The 23,978-nt window shown below is 41.0% G+C and overlaps 1 protein-coding gene across 1 annotated transcript; it reads left to right on the top strand.

Annotated features, from left to right (window-relative positions):
* Positions 1-22,798, top strand: zgc:154142 (uncharacterized protein LOC555481 homolog). The gene is made up of 25 exons (XM_047574858.1): positions 1-231; positions 3,123-3,253; positions 4,286-4,379; positions 5,832-5,972; positions 6,207-6,304; positions 8,155-8,281; positions 8,570-8,779; positions 9,463-9,678; positions 11,004-11,144; positions 11,642-11,887; positions 12,065-12,250; positions 14,210-14,319; positions 14,439-14,539; positions 15,513-15,790; positions 16,082-16,245; positions 16,341-16,524; positions 16,616-16,834; positions 18,692-18,826; positions 18,942-19,163; positions 19,261-19,440; positions 19,559-19,671; positions 19,758-19,852; positions 20,747-21,036; positions 21,183-21,343; positions 21,794-22,798. Exons 1-25 carry the CDS (start codon positions 75-77, stop codon positions 21,989-21,991), a joined length of 4,197 nt encoding a protein of 1,398 aa, XP_047430814.1. The 5' UTR covers positions 1-74; the 3' UTR covers positions 21,992-22,798.
* Positions 22,799-23,978: the final 1,180 nt, after the last annotated feature.

Genomic DNA, 23,978 nt, shown 5'->3' with positions numbered 1-23,978 from the left:
TCCTTGTGTTGGTATTAAGCCGGTGAGCTGCTGGTCGAGGCACAGTCCGCTACATCGCCACCACCGTGAGCAAAATGGATGCGGAGAAAGGTTATCGTCGGCGCCGGGGTCTGAGCACTCTGGAAAAGTCTCTGATGTTTCTGTTTGTGGCTATGACCGGCGCCTGCATCGGCCTCATTGTCATCTACTTCACTGACAAATCTGAATCTACTGAATCTCCTGATACAACAGGTGAGAGTTTATACTTGTGTTCTGCTTCAATGCCGACATACAGTCCACCTTAGATACAGTATGTCAACTATATATATCTGTCACCTATTTTGTTTATTAGTGTACTTTAAAAAGCATATTGTCATTTTCAGAATTACAATCTATTATTTCAAGTTTTCAAAATTCTAGCAAATTTAAATTTATTCTTTAGTTACCCACTAGTGACCCTAACATGTGTGATCTTTATAAAGTGTGGAATTGCAAAGAATTAACATATATGTAATGTTACGAGACCTGACAAGAAGTCCAAACTTTACTTTTTGTTGTATTGGGCAACAAAAAATAAACAAAATAAATAAATAAATAAATAAATAGCGACCTTGAAATTTTGATTTTATTTTGAAAACTGGATTTCCATTTTATTAAATGGCAGTATTCCTGACACGGACACTCAGTAGTTGACATGTTTGACCATACAGGATGTCTGTGTCTGTCTTTGGTCCAACAAACTGCAACAGTTATTAGATGCATCACCATAAAAGCTTGTGCAAACATTCACTGCCTCCACAGGATAAATGTGAATGATGTGTGGTTCCACCATCATGCTAAAATTTAGAAAAGGTTTCCCAGAATTTTGGTTTATGAGCAAGTACCTGCAAAACTAAATGCCTCTTCATTAGCCTCGACTATCTGTCTATGGCTAATGATCCCCACGATAACATGCTAGACTTAGATGATGCACACGTCGAACATTAACTCTGGCTATGTCTGTATCATCATTACACACGTGTCTGATATCAGTATTTAGCTCAAAGTACAGCCAGTGCTGATAGTATCAGACTTGTTGTAAGATTTAATCATATCTTTAGATTATTATCAAGATGCGGTTTAGGATTGTTCATCTCTATTGTGCATGGTATCACACAAACACAGTTAGGTCCATATATGTTTGGACACTGACACAAGTTTTGCTATTTTAGCTTTTTAACAAAACATGTTCAAGATACAGTTATATACTCAAAGTGGTTTTAAAGTGAAGACTCTCAGCTGTAATTCGATGGTAGTCACATCCGAATTGGAGGAAGAGTTTAGAAAATGCAGCTCTTTAATATGTAGCTGACTCTTTTTCAAGGGACCAAAAGTAATTAGTCAGTTGGCTATTTCATGGGCTGCAACAGCTATTCCCCCATTAATCCTTCATCATCTAAGCAGATAAAAGGTCTGGAGTCTGGAGTCCATTTGTGGTATTTGCATTTGGAAACTCAGACTATTACTACCACCAACAGACCATCCTCAGGTTGAACAAAAAGCCGAAATCCATCAGCGATATAGCGGAAGTATTAGGAGTTCCCAAATCAACAATTTGGTACATTTTGAGAAATAAAAAAAAAAAAAAAAAACACTGGTGACCTCAGGAACTCAAAAAGGCCTGGATATTAACAGAGGACAATAGTGGTGGATGACTGTAGGACCATTTCCACTGTGAAGGAAAAACATCCATCCAAGGGATTATTAGTCTCCAGGAAGCAGGTGTATCTGTATCTACGTCTACCATAGAGAGAAGATTTCAGAGTAAATACAGAGGGTTCACCACTAGGTGCAAACCATCAGCCAGCCTCGAAAATAGAAAGGCCAGATTAAACATCTGAAGTAGCCAGTCATGTTCTAGGACAATATTCTTTGGACAGATGAAACTAAGATCAGCCTTTACCAGAATGATGAGAAGAAGAAAGTATCAGAAGGCTGGAAACAACCGATTATCCAAAGCTCACCACATCTTCTGTAAAACACGGTGGACGCAGTGTGATGACATGGACACGGATGGAGTCCAGCAGCACTGAGTCACTAGTGTTTATTGACAATGTGACAGAAGACAGAAGCAGCCCTTCGATTTCAAATCTAATATGGTGGCATTTAGAGTCCAAATCATGAAGACTGTGTCATTGTCCAAATATTTCTGGGCCTAACTGTATCATAGACAGTGGATTCATAATGGGAAATTAAAACAAAAAGATGGGTGTGCCAGTAACAAGTCTTTCTGTATAGTCTTTATGATAGACCTGTTCCACCATTTGTCAATCAGTCCCTTTTTTTATTTGTTTATTTTTTTCTTTTCTTTTATCAACTGTACTGGATAAATTAACAGACTATCTTATCTTATCTTAAAAGACAGGGACAGTGTTCTGATAATGATAGGATATTGACTCTTGGTCCGTATCACTTCAACCAATAAATAATAATTAATGGAGCTCAAACTGAGATGGCTTGTTTTACACAAAAGAGCATAATTGTGATATAACAGGGTTCTTGTTAAATGGCCCTTATCTATTTGTTGTTAAACACAGCTGCGCTCCAGACTCCCTGACAGAAGCTGATCTTGCCACAAGGGAGAGTAAACTGCTGCTATGGTTGATGATATACTGCATAGTCAATCCTGAAACTGGGACCCATCAATTACTATTACGTCTTCTGGTGCAAATACCACATGGTGTTTTTAAATTTCATATAAAAATTCGCAGTAAATGTTATCCCTCTTCATCCACGGGGGTGTAGCTTGGACAAAAAAGAAATAATAATTATTATGGATATTGACCGAGTGTTGTCTTGATCTTGTTTTCAGCTTACTATAAAATAATATTTTCTAGTAAAGTAATAAAAGATAACTAAAAAATGAAATAGCAGGATCTGAGTCGGCGGGTGACGAGTACGCAGTAATTAAAAGTGACAATTAAGCTTTGAGGCTTCTTGGCGTCTTGTGATCTATGAATAAATTCAGAGAGTAGTCGAGGTGTTTCTCTTCATCTAAGATGCGGCATTAAATACAGCTGAGTAGCTGCGCTTCAAGCAGGGACCGTCTGGTTGTGATTTCCAACAAAGGTGTCTCAGCAATAACCACTGTTATTCATCCACAGAGCCCACCTCGGGGTGTGGAGGTCCTCGAGAGCTGTCTGGGGAGTCAGGCACCTTCACCAGCTGGAACTACCCCAACAGCTACGACAATGGCAAAAGTTGCACTTGGCAAATCACTGTGGACCCGGGGAAGGTGACAAAAATCATTTACTCATGCTCTTCCAAAGCACAGTCAGAGAACCCGAGTCCATTTTAACGTATCTCACCTCCCATGAAAGAATATTTAATGATAACTGCTGACGGATTCATGAGATATCTACATATTAATCTGAGAGAAGTGAGCTGCATCACAAATCACGGGTAACAAACAACAGATGTTCATTTGAATATATGACAAGTGCATCGCAATCCATGAAGAATACAAAGAGAAAAACAGACCACTTAAATTGCAAATTTAAACCAGGAAGATTAATATTGTGAAAACAGTATTATCATTACTGTAGTCCTCGTTGTAAGACTGTATTGGGCTTATAACATAGCAGTGAAGTATTAACTCTGAGTTTTTGCTGTTCCACTACATATGTCTCTAAAAACAAGGCTTCAGATGATTCCTGAGTTGGTGTCGGTTGGTTGGCCGGTTTGGTACGAACAGATTTATTTTTACGACACAAACCATTTCTAAGGTCCGCAGCAATGTTCCTTATGAAAACCTCAGTTTCAACACATCCACCTTATCTCTTTGTCACAGGACTGAGCAGATGAAAACATTTCACTCGTGTCTGCACACGAACACCCTGTGCCAGGTGTCTAATCAGTAGAGTTTGTCAAGTTGCTGTTATGGAAAATGTTTTATGTGAGGCCAAGCAGTAGAGGACAGCTGGGAAGAATGCAGCGGCAGCGTCACGGACAGATGGTTGCCTCCTCTCTGTCATTCTCCTCACCTCTTCTCCACAGAACCACAGGACAAAATCCTACAATCCATCCTCCTCAGCCTTCCTGTATTCACGACGTGCAGCTGATTTCCTGTTTGTTTCAGTGTTCCTCGATGTTTCCACACATCTACTGTACATACATATGAGGGCACAAGCGTATGTGCTCTCCCACACCTAGCAACACTTCGCACTGAGCGCACACTCCTGCCTACCCTGTCAGCAGCACGCGTCTCTTATCGACTTCTCAGATTCATAAAAGAAAGATGAAACACCTCTGCATGTTTCTGTTGCAGGTGATCCATCTGTGGTTCGAGGAGTTTGCTTTAGAGGAAACTCAGCTCTGCACAGCGGACTTCATCACACTGAGAGATTCACTGGGCGTCATCGGTAAACATCAAGCATTAATTCCAACTTAAGAGGGGAAAATTATTTTTGAGAAATGGAGCCGAGAGGTTTCTGCTATCTCATCGTGGGCAGACTCAGCGAGTGAACCACAAAGTACTGGTCCACAATGCAAAAACACTCTCTTTTTGTCCAAGCAGACTGTGGAGTTCAAAGAGGTGTCGTTGGTTCACAAACACCTTGTGTTTTATTTACTATGCATCCTCACATTTACGTGTTTATGCTTTTAACATTTTATACTATTTAAATGAAAATGATGAAGGGTCTGGTTTAGAGCATAGACTGTATAAAGATGGACGGCAACAACTCCTCTAAAGTGAAACCAGCAAAGCAAGTAGAGCTCCCCCTGGTGACTGGCTGCAGCATAGGTCATAAGTTTAACCAAAAGCACTAAAATATACATCAAATATTTCAAGGATGGTTTCTGTTATATTAGGTAGTTAATATGATGCTGATACATACTCAAGTGTCAAATTTTTGCACAAGTCGTTTTAATTGACGCTATAGAAACAGGATGTGACATCATAGTGACTGCATCAATTAATAATGACTCTATTAATTAAACTAAACGTGAGTCTGGTGGAAGTCAACGATCCAAATTCACAAGATGGCGCTGACTGTGTCCCAGAGAAAATAGTGTCGGTTTAGCCAATGCAAGAACGTGAGGATGTGTGATCCATATTTATATACAGTCTAGTTAATAGAGGCTGGGCTCTTGTACAGAGGGAAGGACAGCAGTGAAAATGGAAGTAACTCCCATTTTAAGCTCCTTTAATTCTTGGCCAAAAGAAAATTATATTTGGTTATTATGATACAATGTGTTTAACTACCTGCTGCCAAAAACTGTTCAAAATAATTGGTGTGGAGTAGAGGTTTTTATCAGGAACATCTGTGGGTGGTGTCCATATGACTGGCGCATGTTAATTACCACCAGATACTCACCTATAATTGGAGAAATATGTTCAGATAAACCCATATGGTGTCCTGCTTCTTCACAATTAGTGAAAACTCTAGATCCAAGGTGTGAATGGAGGTGAAACGTTTACAAGTTTACAGTTAACAAACCTCGAACGTGTGTGCACCACCCACAAATGGTTCTGTTAAAAGAAATGAAGAAGCTGCTTGAATGGTAGAATGTCTTCCAGAAAATCTCTCTCCTTTTTTTTTTTTTTTTTAAATACAATGACCTCACGAAAAGGGGGGTGGAACTAGGCTAAAAAGGACAAATCATTTTGTGCCTCTTTGTGGTTGATTTACTTCATATAAAGTTGTTCTACTTTGCTTTGTGCCCATTTTATTTCTATTTTAAGTCTCACTGTGGAATCTTTAGTCATCCTTTTTGTTTGCTTCAGTTTATTGTAACATTTGGATCGTGTCCTCAATTTAAGTGGGTGAACAAGCGCTCCCTTCACGTAATTTATGTTGTATTGTTTGCAGGCAAATACTGTGGCTACTCCATACCCAAGCCAGTGGTGTCACTGACCAACCACCTCACAGTCTTCTTTGACACCAATGACAGAAAAACAGACCAAGGATTCAAGGCTCATTTCAAAGCAGTGGCTCCAGAGCAAACATCAGGTAAGATTATGAGAGGAAATCCATTTCAGATGGAAAATTACTTTCACTCCAACATAGCGCTGGATGTCCGTCAGTATGTGATTGACCTAGAAGGTGAATACTGCAATGATTGGTGGTGGATGAAAGGAGGGGCAGTAGGTGGAAAAATGAATGGGGTTGGGTAGATGGAGGACTGTACTGTGGGTATCCTTGAGGTGTCTGTAGAGCTGAAGTGTCCTTCATTCCTGTTACCAGAAATAGCCGGAGCCGGCGGCTTTCTTCAAGGTGATCAGGGGAATCTGATGACCCCCGGCTTCCCGGACAAGAACTACACGGATGGAGTGCTGTACCAGGTACTGTCACACACGTGAAGAAGAGCACACTGCCCAGATATGAACGCTACATGGTGGTAACGCTTACCGACCCAGAGGTTTTGGCATCTGATGTACAATATCGTAGTTCAGAGTGCACTCTGCACAGCACTGGACAGACTGAAATGAGAATAACAGATTTATATTTTATGGTACAGTAGCTGTATATGAAAGGAGTTAATCATAGTGACAAACTGGACTGTCTGGTAGGCGTTGTCTTCCTGTAACCCATCACTCTTATGAACAGTTAGACATTTAGGAACGGACGATAGAAAACCACCTATCTGACAGACTATTATATATATATATTTATGTCACAGTTTAGGTGCAATTTATCGCATCGTTTAGGTGACCTGCCATTTTCAAACTAACTGCAAATGCAGCAAGATGTCTTACAGTGTCCGATATACCATATATACACTGATCAGCCATAACAATAAAACCACTGGCACGAGAACTAAATATCATTGACCATCTTGTGACAATTCAGTGTTCTGCTGGGAAACTTTTAGACCTGGTATTCATAGGGATGCTGTGACATGTACCACCCACCTAGACCAGACCAGGCACCCCCACCCCATAGCAATGACACTCCTTGATGGCAGCAGCCGACCCCAGCAGGATGCAGCCTGACAGAGACACACACACAAAACAGTTTAGGAACAACTAAAAAAAAAAGAAAGAAAAACCGCACAAGGTGCTGACCTGGCCTCTCCCCTCAATTCATAGGACCCAAAGGCCCCACTATAGTTCAAATTTAAAAAAAGAAAGAAAGAAAGAAAATCTTAATCCTGTCTTTATTATCCCTTCCTCCTCGTGATAGCTACACCATATTTAAGCACACAGACGGCAGCGTGTAACCACAGTCAAATTCTTTGTATTTTATGTTGTTTTGCACAAAGAAGACGTAACAGATCACTCCACAAAGTTCTCAAAAATATGTTTAAAAACTCTCCAATTAGCACATTTCGACATACACCGGCACTCATCTGAAACTGTTTGTATCATTATAAAGGTGCCATAACACTTACTTAGCAAACAACAGCCTAACACTTGTAAATATATCATTCAAAAGCAGTTACAAGTGCAGTTGACAATAATAGTGTGATTGCTGTCACAAAAAAAAAAAAAATCACATTTCAGGTGCATCTCTGCAAATCTATGTCCAAAATGTGGGCCTAAGTTAGTCAGAGTTTACTTAAGTGTAGCATTTTTGATAACATTTGAAATTTTCCTTTGATTATAACTGATAAGATAAAACAAGTTTTTTACTTCTGTTACATATGATATGACTACCAGTGAAGGGCACGTTTGTTTAGAGACACATAACTCTGATTGCAAGAGTTCTTAGTTGGTGACTGTGAAAGCTAACTCTAACATACTGACATCCTGAATATATCGAAACACTGGTTAGCATGTGGGCCTTCACAAACCTCGGTATTTCAGATTCTCACCTCAAAGACAAAACACTGGCTTTGGTTTTATTTCAGCACAATCATCTCAACGGCGTTTGTGTTTTTGATCGGTGAATAATACTTATCAGTCATACGGTGTTGTTATTATGATCTCATCTGGCTGTGCTTTAGTCTGACGGATCACATCTGTCCAAGCAGCAGCCGAATCAATAGCAGTATTATTTAGAGCAGAGTTACAGTATGCCTAAAATGCAGCTTATGTTACAACCGTCGGACAACACTAACATGAGAGCCTGTTGTTTTAACCCCATGGAGAGTGCAGCCATTTACACTCTTAGTGATGTGTAAAGTGAAAACTGATGAGAATAAACACCGAGCATCAAATATGATTGCGTGTTTGTTTATTTGTTGGACCAGTGGAAAATCACAGTGCCCGAAGGCAACAGGGTCCGACTGACATTTACCTCCTTCGAACTGGTCCCTGAGGTCTGTGGAGACTTTGTCCAGGTCTACGATGGCAGCGATGCTGGCGCTTCTTCAATTGGTAAGCGTGATGTAACACATCCAGGGAAAACAATCCTATTTTCAAATACATTTCAGCAATGTACATAATGATGAACCAGAGTTTATTACAGATGTGAGATTATAATAACAGTGTCACTTATGTAGGTCCTCAATTAAAAGTTTGAGAACATGTACAATGGACAAATCACTAAAACATTTTAAATGTGTCGGCACAGACTCCATTTTTAAATCAGCCTGGATGATCTGCCAGAGTCAGAGCTGAAATGTGGGGATGCTGCTGTTATTGTAAATACTTCTAATCCATTAGGTAAACTATGTGGGGGCAAGATGCCAAAGCCGGTGGATTCCAGCAGAAACACCATGGTTGTCCGCTTCAAATCTGACAACAGTTTGACTTCAAAAGGATTCGAAGCAACCTACACAAAGTTCAGCCTTCCACCTGTTGTTCCAACCACAACCAAACCCACAACCACAACCAGACCCACCACTCAAACCTCTCCGGCTGCCACAACCACTGGTGAGCACTCTTTCCAAAAGTGACATAGTACTGTGTTTCATGTCCCTGTCGTGTGCTTACAATAAACCAGGAAGCATGGATCCATATTAAATCAATTAAACTTTTTGTTGTTAAGTCTGTATTTTAGTTTCTATTGAAATAACCAGTGTGAGATATTCCTGGCTGCCCAACAAGAGGAGGACAATATTTAGCACTATTCAAGCAAAAAACAAAAAAAGAAAAGTTCCTAACAACCCATGCTATTTCACTTAGCTCTTGAAAGTTAATACTGATGCACAATGAGCTACAAAAACCATTGTCTATTCTCTGGGTCTGGTTCCCAGCCAGTGATAACTGAAGCTTCCCTGTACAGATCAACCAGGTGACAGCTACCAAATAAGGATGAATGTAAGTAGCTCTGTGCGTAGGAGTGGGGACAACCCCCTTTAGCTTCATCTATTCATCACCGTGTTAAAGCTGCTGGCAGACTGAGCAGTTCTCCCCAGTGACCAATTAAGGAACCACATTATGAATCTGTTCACAGCTCAGTTTTGTATCAGATCAAGCTGGTCCACATCAATAAAAAAAGAAGATGCAGTAAACCATTTTAAATGTCAAAACCTAGCTTTTGATCCGGCCTCCCTTCTTTTCAAAACAATTTGCATAATGAGGACAGAATATGAGATGTGTTGTTTTCACCACAGGCAGCGGCGGTCCAATAATCCTTACTGGGCGTAAAGGAGTTGTCCAGTCCATGGGTTTCCCGAATCCATACCCTGCTAATTTAAACACTTCCTGGGAGATATCTGTGTCCAGAGGATTCCTGGTGAAGCTGCACATCACTGAATTGGCCATCACAGGAGAGACTGGACAGTGCAAGGAGGACAAACTGGTCATCTCAGATGCATACAGCGTTCTAGGTGAGCCATACCTTAACATTTCACTTGCGCGCACTAACCATGCTGATTGACTTTTGTTTAGTTCGTTTTACAGTAAGACTTGAAATAAAGTTTGTGTATTGTATCTGCTTAACTTACTGACACTGCTCCACGTCTGTGACTGTGGAGTAAAGGTGGTCCTTAAAACCACGTCTCAGGCATTAACACAAACAAGCACAACAAGCTAATGCGTATCCTGTCCTTGAATATGAGGACTTTGGCTCGTTCAGTGCACCTCGCTGGGCTAACAGCGCTGTTATTACAGTACAGCTCAATAGCTGCCACCTCCTGCCGTAAAACTGTTGATTAGGATCTTCTTTAGAATAAGCCGAGCAAACTATGAATTACCTCTTATTATTCAGTTCAGTGGCTGCAGTGAGGCTGATACAGCTTTATCTACTGCTGAGTTCTCAAGGACTAAAGCACTGAGGTGCAGCAAGACACTCCCTGTGAAACACTCACAGATAGGTGATGAGACCGTTTTACTGCAGGACTGGAGAAGAAGGCACGTTGGCTGCCTGAAACTCATTATCACGACAACTATGAAGCAACACAAAGTCGTTCATTAAAGGAGAAATAACAAAACATTTGAGGTATATTGTGGGATACGATACATAAATCTATTTTTTTTGGTTGTGATGATCCTGTGTGATTTTCAAAAATTTGAATTCTTCAAGGTTTACTTTGGCTTCCTTGATCAAAAATGTAATCCGAAAGCAGCTTTTCTGACTTCTGCTTTGAATGTGTTCATGTTTTGTAATCATAAAGAATAGAAAAAATATATTAAAAAAAAGTCAAATCAACCAAAGATTTTGCGTCCCGCCTGCAGTACCTCCGGGGACCCCCTAGGGGTCGCAGACCCATGTTGAAGACCTATGACTTAAAGCATACAGCACAGACTCAAATAACGCAAGGGTAAAGTAATGCGTTAGGTATTATTCAAAAATCATGTCAAACTGACAAAATGTCTGCACAAAAATACCTCCTGGCCAGAAGTTGATGAGTCTGATTGGCCTGTTGTACTTATTTTGCAATTCAATTAGATCAGGTACCTGCAGGTAATGATACCTGATACTACTGGTTTCCATTGGTAACTAGCTGCTTTATGTCACACTCATGGAGCGAAAAGTCAGTCTCATTTTTTAGTCTTTCAACATCTCCAGCCGCGGACAGCTTACTTACTTACTCCTCCTGGTTCACAGAGTTTCTGCCACTCTCCTTTAACTGTACACCTGAACTCCTGGCCGTGCTGTCTCCATTAACCTCCCTCTTTTCACCTCCATCCCTTCCCTTTCCTTCCTTCACAGCTACACACTGCGGCTACATCATCCCCCCGGTGCTGGTCAGCGCCACTAACAAAATATCTATCACCTTCCAGTCCGACGGTCGCCTCACAGACCGAGGTTTCTCTGCCAAGTGGGAGGCTGTGTATCCTGAGGATGTCACAGGTACTGAGGACTGATGCACGCACTTACAACACTGCAAAACACACACAGACACACACACACACACAGGAGCACACTCGCACCTGAGGAACATGTTGATGAAGCAACAACGCGCTTCATTAAAACCAACCACAAAACATCTCACCCCTCTGTCACGTATTGTGAAAAAACAAAACTGCGCGGTTGTTACGTAAGCTGTGTAAAAAGCATCAGGTCAGAGTACAGCGTGGAGCACAGAGAGCAAGATAAAACTTCTTTATCTGTTGTTTTTTAATCACGATTATCAGGCGATAATCCATTGATTCCACCTGTGGAATGTGGAAGATAAACCTCATTGAACCTGAAGCAGCAATAGAACAACACAGAAATACTAAATAACAAGAAAAACTCCTGGTATTTCAGTACAAAAAAAAAGGGAACAAAAGTATATCTGAAGCTCTGTTCTTCATGAGATTTTTCATTTTCTCCTTCTCACGCAGTTTCTCTTGTTTTTTTCTCAGAAATCCAGGGCTGTGGCTCTTATTCCACAGAGGAAACCGGGGTTATCAAGTCCCAGGACTGGCCTATGAACTACAAGGCCAACAGCGAGTGCATATGGAACATCGTTTTGCCTCTGGGGACAAAAATGAAACTAACATTCACAGACTTTGACCTAGAAGCCAAAGATATCTTGACGTCCAAATGCTATGATAACATAAAGGTGTACGACATCAATGGTCTGACTAATGCCCTGATTCAAGAATACGGTATGCAGGTTTGCATATTTATAACACGGCTTTATTAGAAAATGAATCATGTTAAAATCCCATCATCAAAAGAAATTCACTTAACCGTTAAAATAAAAACGTGCATGTTCAGCGTGAAAGAGTCATCTCTTTTCCAGTTTATTCACGATGGACAAATTATTCATTCAATCTATTCAGGTCCGTTTTGTGGGACTACGCTGCCTAGTGCCATCCAGACACAGGGCAACAGGCTGGTGATTCGATTCCATGCGGACCTGTTTACTGAGGGCAAAGGCTTCAGGGCCTACTGGACAACAAACCCAAGTCTGCCTGCTCCCACTGAGCCCCCTGTTCAGCCCAACCCCTGGGACAACATCCCCATAGGTACAACATCTGTGTTCCTAACATCTGCAACACATTACATTGAAACTTAAAGCTACACTATCTGTATTATTCTATACTGCTGAATGGAAATGTAACAAGGCGTATTCAACTCTGCAGTCAAACACAGCTTTGCCTAGACTTTTAGCCTATTTTAGAACGTTGTCTTGTTTTTGTGACTCACCACCTCTACTTTTATAAACTGTGTTTCTAGTAGCAGCAAAAACAGCTCTTTAAAATGAACGCTATCGTTGTTCCAAGCCCACTGGGAGCAATTATGCATGAGACGCTGAGGTGTCCTGTAAGTTTTTTAAGCAGAAAAGTGGCAAAAAATAAGTGAACTCAGCTACACATTGCTCCGCAAAAGCACAGCAGTTTTCTTCGATCAGCAGTGAAACGGACCAACAGACAATGGTTTCAAGTAGCACCTCCTCTCTATTCATCTAAACCAGGGGTCTTCGATGTTTTTCAGGCCAAGGAACCCAAACTGATGGAGGGATTAAATAGGGACCCCCTACCTATTATAGTCTATATAGAAATAGTGCTATTTATGAATATGCATTATTATTATCAGTTTGCATTCAATATTAAGCTGTTCAAATAACACACAGGATCAGATATTAACTATTTTTATTTCAAACATTTGGAACAGAAGGGCAGCTGTCTGTAGTGAACATTGTTGGGGAAAATTTTTAAAATATATAAAAAATGTCAAGTAAAGATTTTGCGACCAAAATAGTGTCCATGAGTGTCTAAATCTTTGCTTGATTAGACATTTTTTATATATATTTTCTTTAATTTTCCTCCACAAATTTAAATTCCTTTAAATACACAATAACACGAATCCAACATCTTCAATCTAACACAAGGGATAAATGGAGACAGAAGACGTATCTTTCAGTCATCACTTCACTCATTCAGCGATACAGGAGCTGCATCAACAGCACACCGTTCCACACAGAGCACCACACTAGATAAGACCTGTCAATCTAAACATCCTGTAAACAGTAGGACCCGCCCCTGATGCTGCTGAGTCACTCACGAGGCCACATAGCACACGCTGACTCTATCTGGTTTCCCGCAATTGTCTGAGAACCTATTAAGTCTCAACGTGAAATCCCAGAAGCATCTGGACAGCCACCCTACTGCTGCGCTTGTTTGAAATAAAAAAAGGAATATTTGATTAGCTTAATATTGAATGCAAAATGATAATAATAATGTATATTTATAAAAAAAAAAACATGAGCCCAAGTTTAATATAGAATGCATAAAGTAGGTAGGGGGGCCGTACTTAACCTCTCCATCAGTTTGGGGGTCCTCTGCCTGAAAAACGCTGAAGACCTGTGTATCTAAACCATGCCTCCTCTCATCCTATCCCTCTCTCCCATCTCACACATTTGCAGTACAGCGAGGTGATTTGGTGTGAAGGGAACACAAAGTGAAAAGGCCTAGTGCTTCACTATCCTTCCTTGCTAGTTGTCACCTGATTTCCATTCCTCACTCGGCGATGAGCCCCAGGTGGCACAGGCCGCTGCCAAACCAATTGCCGAAAAGGAGTTTCGTAGATGAACTCGCAGGGTTTGCCCATGTGTCAGATGATGGAAGTAAAAAAGAGTGAGGGGTGATGGTAGAAAATGTGAGACAGGCCTGACAGGGACAATTTAGTTCAAACGGCAAAATAATGATGCCAAAAATAATGTATATCTTTATGTATTATTATGTTGCGACACCAAGGCCTTGATATTTGCAGCAGGAGCCAGGGATTATGTTTTATGAAGACACACTGACGACATTAGAGACGAGTAGACAGCCAGGTGTCTCCAGCAGTGTCGACCTGGTTGAATCAGTGTGCCAGAGTCAGGGACCGAAAGCCACTTTTCTGCATCACAGGGGCTTATCTGTTAGCTGCAGATATGTACTGTATGTTCTGGCTTTATTGAAATGCAAACACGTCGTCTTTAGACTGGCCCAGTACATGTGGGAAACCAGCCATTCCTCCCGCTGTTGTGTCACGCATTGTAAACGGGGAGGCAGCCAAGCCACACTCCTGGCCCTGGCAGGTGTCCATGCAGGTGAGGTTCTCCACTAATGAAGTTGCAAAAGTCATATAAATATGCACAATGTAATAATAATAATAATAATAATCTAAAAGACTGAATACTTGAGTCTCTTCTCTGGTTGTTTGTTTCAGGTCTGGCCAAGCAGTCAGACAGAACCCAAATTCTTCCATACCTGCGGTGGTACTCTTATTCATAAGAACTGGGTACTCACAGCAGCCCATTGCTTCATAAGGTAAATACGCTCTTTCTAAGTGCACAAGGAGAGAATTTTCTAAATGCTTCAAAGAAGGGTGCTAAAGGGAATAAAGTTTTCTCTGACTTCCTGGAAGCCCATTTGCCTAATCTCAGATGGCAGTCACTGGTGTATGTGCTTTCACTTTATGCTTATTACAGTGTGAGAGCGATGCCTTGTTAGAGACGCCTCAGCGCCTGGGCTAATGGTCTTCGGAGCCCTTTAGAGAGTGATCCTGGTGCACTGTGGAGCCCGTGAATGATATGCGTGATACACTGTTGTTTATAAAGCCAGAATTCCCACAGTGCAAACAGAGTCAGCTCCAACATCCTGTCAGTTTATAAGAGTTAAACTCAACCTAGTACAAATTATAAATATACATTACTATTATTATTATTATCATTTTACATTCAATAATAAGCTTTTCAAATAATACACAGGTTCAAATATTTGTTTTTTTATTTCTATTTTTGCTCTAGTGACAAAACAGTAGTGGGCTGCAATTTTAACTGCTAATATTGCAGCGTGCATCTGGGATTTCACCTGAGGACTGCATAGCCAATTGCAGGGAACCTGACAGTCGGCGAATCATATGCTGCCTCGTGATTGGCTCAGCAGCAGTAGGGGCGGGGCCTGCCGTGTACCGGAAGCTTAGATTGACAGGTCTCGGCTAGCGTGGCGCTGTTGAGACAGCTCCTGTATCGCTGAGTGCGTGAAGTGCTGACTGATAGATAACGTCTTCTGTCTCTATTCATCCCTTTACTAAAATATGTTGGATTCATGTTAATGTGTATTGAAAGAAATTTAAATTTGCGGGCAAAAATAAAAGTAAAAATGTCTAATCAACCAAAGATTTTGCGACCCCTCTGCAGTACCTCCGCGGACCCCCTGGGTATCGCGGGCGCCCTGTTGAAGACCTATGCAGTAGACTGTTAAGCACTATTACCGGCTAATGTGCTGATTTCCTCCCCAGATATGCAGATGAGCTGCAGCGTTGGCGTATGTGCCTTGGAAAACACAACCTGACCTACACAGAGCCGAGTGAACGCTGCTTCAGCATATCTGGAATCTATCGCCACGAGGGCTTCAAGTATCCCACGGTGCCCACGGTGGAGTTTGACATTGCCCTGGTGAGGCTGGATGGGGAGGTCATACCCAGTGATCAGATATCATTCGCCTGCCTTCCCTCCGAGGAGGAAGTCCTACCCGCGGAAAAGAAGTGCTACGCCACCGGCTGGGGAGACGAGACAGGTGCTTTTTCCACACTCTAAAAGCAGCCTACACACACTCTTCACATTTATATGTTTATACTGTCGCTGAGCTATTGTCTAACCTTTTACAGCTAATTTAACTGAATAAATACTAAAAGGCCTCAGAAGACACACACATTTCTGTGCTATTAAACATTCATAATTGTTCTTTTTCATTATTTCAGTTTGCATGCCATCTGCTGGACTCTGTGTGCAAATGCCTTTGTTTAATTTCCCGTGTCACACTGAAGGAATTTCTAACAACCTAAATGTATTTGTTTGCATTTATCAGGTGATTCACAAAATCCTAAAGTTGCAGAAGGCCTCAACCAGGTTGCCCTGCCCGTTGTGCCATATGACACCTGCAAGAGGATGGATTACTGGTGGTTCCAGGTCAAGCCCTCCATGATCTGTTGCGGTTATGCCCTTCCCGATGAGCTCAAATCTGTCTGTCAGGTAAAAAAAAAAGAAAAAAATAAGGCATACAATAAGAGCTATGTTGTTTTGGCCATTAATGAGAAGATAATCTGTATCAATTTTGACTTTGACAGGGAGATTCAGGTGGTCCACTGGTTTGCCAGGATACCCCTGGTGGTCTTTGGGAAGTTCATGGTATAACCAGCTTCGGCCCTGTTGGATGCATTATGGATAAAAAGCCCTCCGTGTTCACCCGCTCCTCTGCCTACATCCCCTGGATCTCAAATGTCATCCGCAGGGACATCTACAATGAGCACAGTATGATTCAATCCAGCTGAAGTGAAACGATTTGCTCACAAATTAAGGCCAAGTGTATGTCACGTTTTCACCTTTTGTCCTCCTTGTGCAGCATCTGGCTGTGGAGGGGCAAAGGAACTGACTGGCACAAGCGGCACCGTGTCCTCTATGGGTTACCCTGGCAGCTACAGCAACAAAGCGAGCTGCCACTGGATCATCCGCGTTCCTGCTGGAAAACTGGTCCACCTGCATTTCCGTGATTTCTCCCTGGAGGAGAGTGAGCTGTGCATAAATGACAAAGTCAGCCTCACAGACGGTCTGGGAAGTCTGGGTATGTGAACATCTGCTGCCTGATGATTATAAATTTGCATTATTTGATGTGTTACTTATGTAATTACACCTCTAAATGCACAGTTACGGCCTATTTATTGTGTGACAGTGAAGTGAAAAGTCACTTTGTGTATCTTTCTTCAGGATAAAATTCAAACTTGCTTGTGTCACAAAATGTTATCCGATAACTATATTATTATAATATATATAATAAACATATTTAGGATCAAATGAATATAGATGTTCTTAGACTTAGACAGACTATAATGATCCAAGAGGGAAATTACTTTGTCACCGTAGCTTCTTACAACATAAAAGTAAACACTCTTGTGAAAACCACAAGAAAGATAAAATAAAATGAGATTAGACTAAAGTGAAATAAAAAATAACTATTATCTAGTGAAATAAAATAAACAGTGTACTCAAAAAATTCACACAATTAGCATCATGAACAGATACACAAAAGTAGTTGGCAAAACAGTGTCCAAGGTGATGTGGTAGTTTGGCCAATTGCATAGCAACAGCGGCATGGATCATGTCGCAGGGTGTTTCCATGTCCTTGTTGCTGAGGGAGGGATGCTCTAAGTATTAGGACTGTCACTGAATACTAGTATTCAACGATAATCGTGGTATTAAAAAATTTATTTTCAATATTGTGTTAAAAATGCACATATAATACGATACAGGTGTTTTACATCTGCCCCTGTTTTCTTAGATATATATCTATGGAGGATATGCACGTGACGTCACAGCCAGTGAAGTCTCCATGGTTACAGCCATGGGGTAATGTCTACAATAGTGACAAAAAGTGTCAAATAATGACAGTTGAGCATGGAGATTAGCTGCATTAGTTTGAACCATGGACTTTAATAGCATCTAAATTGTAATATTAATTTAAACAATTGCGAAGAGTCGTTGTGCGACTGACTGTACCAACAGATTTGAAAAGCAGTTGGAGATATATTTTTACAGATATCTCTGACTCCGAAAGAAAAGAGAAGTAAATGGATCACTGCATTACTAAGAAACAACAGGAATCCAGGCACAGAAACCTGGTGTTGTGATTCTCATTTAGAGTCTAAGTTTGTCGATGTTGTTGTTTTCGTCCGGTCGGACGCTACAATGTTGTATGACTAACGTTATTTAAGAGCTAAGCTCTTAGCGTTAGCATCTGTTGTTTAGGTACATTTATCATAACTGAAATTACCTAAAACTAACTAAACTGAGGCTAACCACGTTTCCAAATTCCACACTAGTTTGTATGAATTTTATCGAGTCCAGTACCCTTTAATTTGATCTGATAATCCACATTTTCCCCGTTTCACTGTATTTACTGATACATTTCACCACGTTTTTGCCTCTCAGGCCCCAGGCAGTGACATCACTGCATATATTCTTTTCTTCAGTTCTACTGTTATTTTGAGTGTAATTCATCTCCCAAAAGACAGAAAACTAAATAAATAAAGTTAAAGATGCATTTCCTGGATTTTTCTATTATTTAAATTTTTTTGTTGATATTGCGATAACATCATCATCGTGACGTGAAAATCTGATATTGTGACAACCCTGCTAAGTATATGTCAAGTTATGCATCAAAAAGCAATTAAAAGTTTGTCTTAAAAGTGTTTATACAAACACAAAAGCTGAACTCAGAACATTATAGCCATCCACGAGGTTCAAATCCACAAAAAGTAAAACGAAACTAACTAAAAATAACTAACTAATGACTAATAAGTCTACATTTAGGCCTAAGGAGAATTTCAGTATATATGTTAACAGATCTATAATCATTGAAAAAAATCTGGATAAAATGGTTTCCCATAGATGTTAGACTAACACTTCTTCATTTTTACCTTAGGCACCTACTGCGGCAATGTCGGCCCTAAAGATATAGTGAGTGACGGAAATACGCTTCACATCAGCTTCTCCTCAAATGACAAAGTGGTGGACACAGGCTTCACTGCCACCTGGAGGGCGGTGGACCCTGCAGACGGTAAGGCAGCACACCAGACAAGGCGCTGAGGAAAAAGCAAAATGTGTGTGTGTGTGTGTGTGTGTCTCACTGTCACTTTGTCTCTGCCCTCCTACCTGTGCTCGTTCTGTGACAGCTCCTTGTGGAGGAAGTTTCAGCAGCAACCAGGGTGAAATCACCTCCCCCAACTGGCCCGGTGACTACGAAGCCCGGAGTGTTTGCACGTGGCGTATAGCCATCCCTTCATCAAAAAGTATCCACGTAGCCTTCACTCATTTTGAACTGCAAGCTGTGAACATGTTAGGAAACTGTGTGGACTATGTGGAGGTCTTCAATGGATACAACATGTCATCACTCGGTTGGTCACCGTACTAAAACTTTGTCTTTGTGTGTAAAGTCAGTGTCAGCTAATAAACTGGGCTACGGTGAAACAGCTCTCACTGTTGTCTCTGCAGGTCGATTCTGCGGCTTTGCCCCTCCACCTGCCATCGCTGTCCCCAGCAACACAGTCGTTATTCGCTTCCTTAGTAACGGAGCTAATCAACAGCAGGGTTTCCGGGGTTACTGGACCACCGACGCCAGTGTCATCCCGACATTACCTCCCCCGACTCCATACCCGTGGAATATCACTATAAGTGAGTAGAGGCCCGACTCAACTCGTGATGTGACGTTATAGGTTGTGGAAGTTCTTTTAAAAACAAAAGAAAAATGAATTAGATGATGAACTTCTGAGTTTACACTTTCTAATCCTAGACTGGCCAAAAAATTGTGGCAACCCAGCAGTGCCACCAAATACAGCCACCCCAAGGGTGGTCAACGGGGAAGAGGCAGTCCCACACTCTTGGCCCTGGCAAGTGTCCATGCAGGTACTGTCTGTCTCTGTTTCTCTGTGCCTGGCTATCAGTGGTTAAGAAGAGCCTTCATGTTGTAAACATGTGTCTCTCTTCCCCAGGCGACGCCGATGTTTCCCATACCTTACATGCATGGCTGTGGAGGCTCTTTGATTCACGAGGAGTGGATCCTAACTGCTGCTCACTGTTTCATGGTGTAAGATATAACCTGCATTACATCCTGTTAGAACAGCATGTTGCTCATTAAAGGGGATAATGGACAATTTTGGAAAACAATGCACCAATCTGAGACCGATCTTACTTCTTGAGTGTCAGCCCATTGGTGAACCTCTTTCCTTGTTTTGATTCCTTCTCTGCGGTTGTGTTTTTTTTTACTATAATATAAAACAACTGTAAGCATTAGTTGGAGATAAATATGAATGAAGCCTGCAAGGATACCCAAGGGTTTCTGAGAACGCTCCGTTTGTTGACATGCTGACAGCATCTGAGATTGCTTAGTCTTGCATTAATCTTAGTCTTGTAAGTCTTGCATAATTCAGAAATGGGCAAAGAGGTGAAGTGTGAGTGGGGCTGAGGTGACAGATAGAAATCTGTTCAGCACAAAAAGACACCAGTCAGTATTGGATAACTGTGCTAATTAGCAAACGTGTAGGGTCAGCAGGTCAGCAGCTTTTAGAAAAGTTTGCTTTATACTTTATATTCGGGGTCTTCAACATTATTCAGGCCAAGGACCCCAAACTGATGGAGAGGTTAAGTAGGTACCTCCTACCTACTATATGTGTTCTATATTAAACTCGCCCTAGTGCTAATTATAAATATACATTATTATTATCATTCTTCATTCAATATTAAGTTATTCAAATTATACGCAGGTTCAAATATTATTTTTTTATTTCTACTTTTTGTCCTAGTGACAAAGGGATCCATTTTGGCCTCAGTAGTTGGCTGATGGGAGTGAGTTGCACTGTTAGCTTCTCTTCTGCTAATATTGCAGCGTGCCTCTGGGATTTACCAGCTCTTAAAGACCTATACTTTATGCTTTATTAAAACTAGTTTTAATTTTCTCCTTTATCCTCCACCTTCTTTTCAGACCACTGAATAACCCCTCTTTCTGGCGCATGTGTCTTGGAAAGCACCACATGAACTCCTCCATGGACGTCCCCTCGGCAGAGAGATGCTACAAGGTGGACGCCATCATCCGCCACAAGGGCTTCGTGTATGAGCAGGATAGCTCTGACATCAGCAACGACATAGCCCTGGTGCATTTGACCCAGCCGGTCAACATGACAAGAGAGATCAGCCCAATCTGTCTGCCCAAACCCGGGACCGTGATGCCTGCTGGGACGCCGTGCTTTGTCACTGGGTGGGGAGACGAGAAAGGTTTGTAAAACGGTCTAGTCATAGGTGTCCTTGTTGAACCTCAGTTATAGGAAGATGTGATGATGCTGTTTAGTATTTTAACTGAAGATGTGGCAGAACACTCCATAATAAGTTGTACAATGTTGCCTTTTTACTTTTTCTTCCAGGTAACCTGTTCCCCAAAGTGTCTGACAAGCTGAATCAGGCAGCCCTTCCTATTGTTGACTTCGAGACGTGCAGTAAGCCCGCTTACTGGTGGGACGCCCTCAGGCCCTCCATGATTTGTGCTGGCTACGAGTCCCCAGATGAGCTGAAGTCAGCCTGCCAGGTTAGGAGACACGTTTTGAAAAGTGCAAGCGTGCACATTATAAATTTTTAAGACGGGATGGTTTTTGAAATTCCCTTCAAGCTATTTCCAAATGTTACGTAAGCGTCCTGGGCTCTTATGGTTGAGTTGTCTTTTATGCAACATCCTGCAAGCAGTTTTGTTCGTGGTCATTCAGCCTTGGTCGTAAATGGCTGTTGCCAAGTTTGCAAAAAACTAATTGAACAAAAGAACATAGAAACATCGTTTGTTTGCCCTAATGAGCAGCTATTCAAGCAGGGATATGGCATGAACAACTACCGTTTAAGAGCTTAGGAGAGCATTATAATACAAAGCATTAATATTTTCATCAAGAATGCTCCAGGTAAAGATTCACAATTTACAGTTCAAAGCCACAGAGCTACCAAAAGCCAGTGCATCCAAAGTAAACCTCCTTGTCCTGTTCTCCTGCAGGGTGACTCTGGGGGCCCTTTCGCCTGCACAGCCACTGGAACAAAAACAACTTGGGAAGTGCATGGCATCGTCAGCTTTGGACCTCAGGGCTGCATCAAAGACAAGAAACCCTCTGTGTTCACCCGAGTCTCTGCCTTCAGTGACTGGATTGAGGACAACATTAAAAAGTTTATTCATGAAAGTGGCAAAACCAAGTGAAGCTGATATCTTGAAATAAAGTCTTTATTGCGCTTTCAGGCAGGTTTCTAACATTTTCACCCGGGGTTCACATTGAAGTTTAACGTTTGTTACACGCAAGACATGATCACTCATCCAAGTAATTTCTTCAGGAAAACTGTAGACCACGCCCCAATAAATATGATGCAGCAAATCAAAACGTGCTGCAGTGCATGTCATCCATCCCATCATATTTTGCAGTGTCTCTCCTCTGATGGGTTTGAGCTAGGTTTTCTCAGCTCAGTGCAGTGGCATCCTCCTGAATTTGAACCCAAACTGTTTTCAAATGACACAAGACTAGTGTTATCACAGGAAGTGGTATTGTGTGTAATTTGCTGTGTAATTTTCACATGGCCAATTTGTAGGCAATTTTTTTTTTTAAAGTAACATTTCTACAAATATAATTGCTACTGTAAATGTATTTTCTATTGTTAGGACAGTTTCTAATGCATTCAAAATATAGCTCTGAAGTATTGATTAATGCTTAGTCTCAATATTGTTGAGTGTAATCAGTGTAATCATAAGTACATATTATGTGTTAATATTTTTAATCAAGCAGCTGTAAATGAAATTGTTGCTGTAAATGTTTTCTACGCTGGAGAAACAGCTGGAACAGTCCTCCTTCCTTCCTTACATATATTTAATAATAAAGAGATAAAATGATGGCAGTGATGTGTGTTCAGACTGTGACTACGTGTTATTTTTTTTGTTATTCCTGTAAGAGGATCAAACCTGCGTTTACAATGATTTTGAACTTTTCCTGTTTCCACATCTACCACTATTAATTCAGACACCGATTCATTTATTTTTTTCAGACACTGATTCCTGCAGCTACACTAGCTGCATTAATGAGGGTACAAGGATAAAATAAAATACAAAGTATTAAAAGATAAATAAAACAAGGACTGCGATAAAAGAGACACTTTGCTAACAAATAGAAAGACTAAAAATGAAAGTAATAAAACAGAATGAACACAAAAATATTAAGAAGTATCACAGGTATGTCACTTTCCACACTACCTAAACATTTGTGTCTTTTAACTTAAAATTTGTGATAGATTTTTAGCGTGCTGGGTTGAAGGGAGGATACGTTGAAGTGACGTGAAGTGATTATTTTATGTACCGTGCAACGACGCTTAAATTTAGTGAACAAAACAAAGAAATCACAAAGTAAAGTCACTTAAGAAAAAAGTGTCACCTGAAACTTTGCATGATTTAAATGAGCAGTGTTTTATTTTGTACCAGAATAAGTTAAATTTCACTTTATACTTCTACTCCAGTTCAAAAGTGGTACATTTCACCACATTTTTTATTTTTATGTTTTGACAGCTTAAGTTAATTTAAAACTAAACTCACTAAAAAATAAATAAATAGAAGATTATATAGAATTTAAGAGACAAAAGGCTGAGGGAATAAAAGATTTTAAAAGACGGTGGAGCATACTGACGATCTGAGGGCCACAGAGAAAACTCACAAGATGTTTTCCTGAGAGTTTGTTGGTCCCAGAAGCTGGGATATGAGAGGACCTAGGCACTCTGTATATTTGTCTGCTCATGCTGTGCAGTAACCACATAATTAAAATGAGTGATATTGACTAAAAAAAAAAAAAAAGATAAAGAATAGACCCATGCACACAAAGCTACAGACGCCCCAATCCCTCTCCTCATCTGAAGGCAGAGACATATGTGAAGTTTTGGGCTATAGCCCCTTGGTCACATGACCAGACCGTTGCACCAATGGGAGAGCTCGGCTCAGATTTCAGCCTAGGAGGAGAGAGAGAGGGGAATGCGGAGGGAGGAAGAGAAAGAGACTAATCTGTTCTCATGAGGAGCATATAGTTTGCCGGTAGCAGCAGCACTTCTCCTTCACTCTCCCTCTGCCCCGTCTGGATTACATCTCTGTTGTTTTTTCTGGAGTATTTTAATGGCACTTTTTGAGGTGAGGGAGAGTCCCGGCAGTGGGAAAAGTC

This window comes from Mugil cephalus, chromosome 2 (genome assembly GCF_022458985.1).
Source record: "Mugil cephalus isolate CIBA_MC_2020 chromosome 2, CIBA_Mcephalus_1.1, whole genome shotgun sequence".
Lineage (NCBI taxonomy): Eukaryota > Metazoa > Chordata > Actinopteri > Mugiliformes > Mugilidae > Mugil > Mugil cephalus.
The sequence above is the reverse complement of the archived record's forward strand: the minus strand, read 5'-3'. Positions and strand labels throughout refer to the sequence as shown.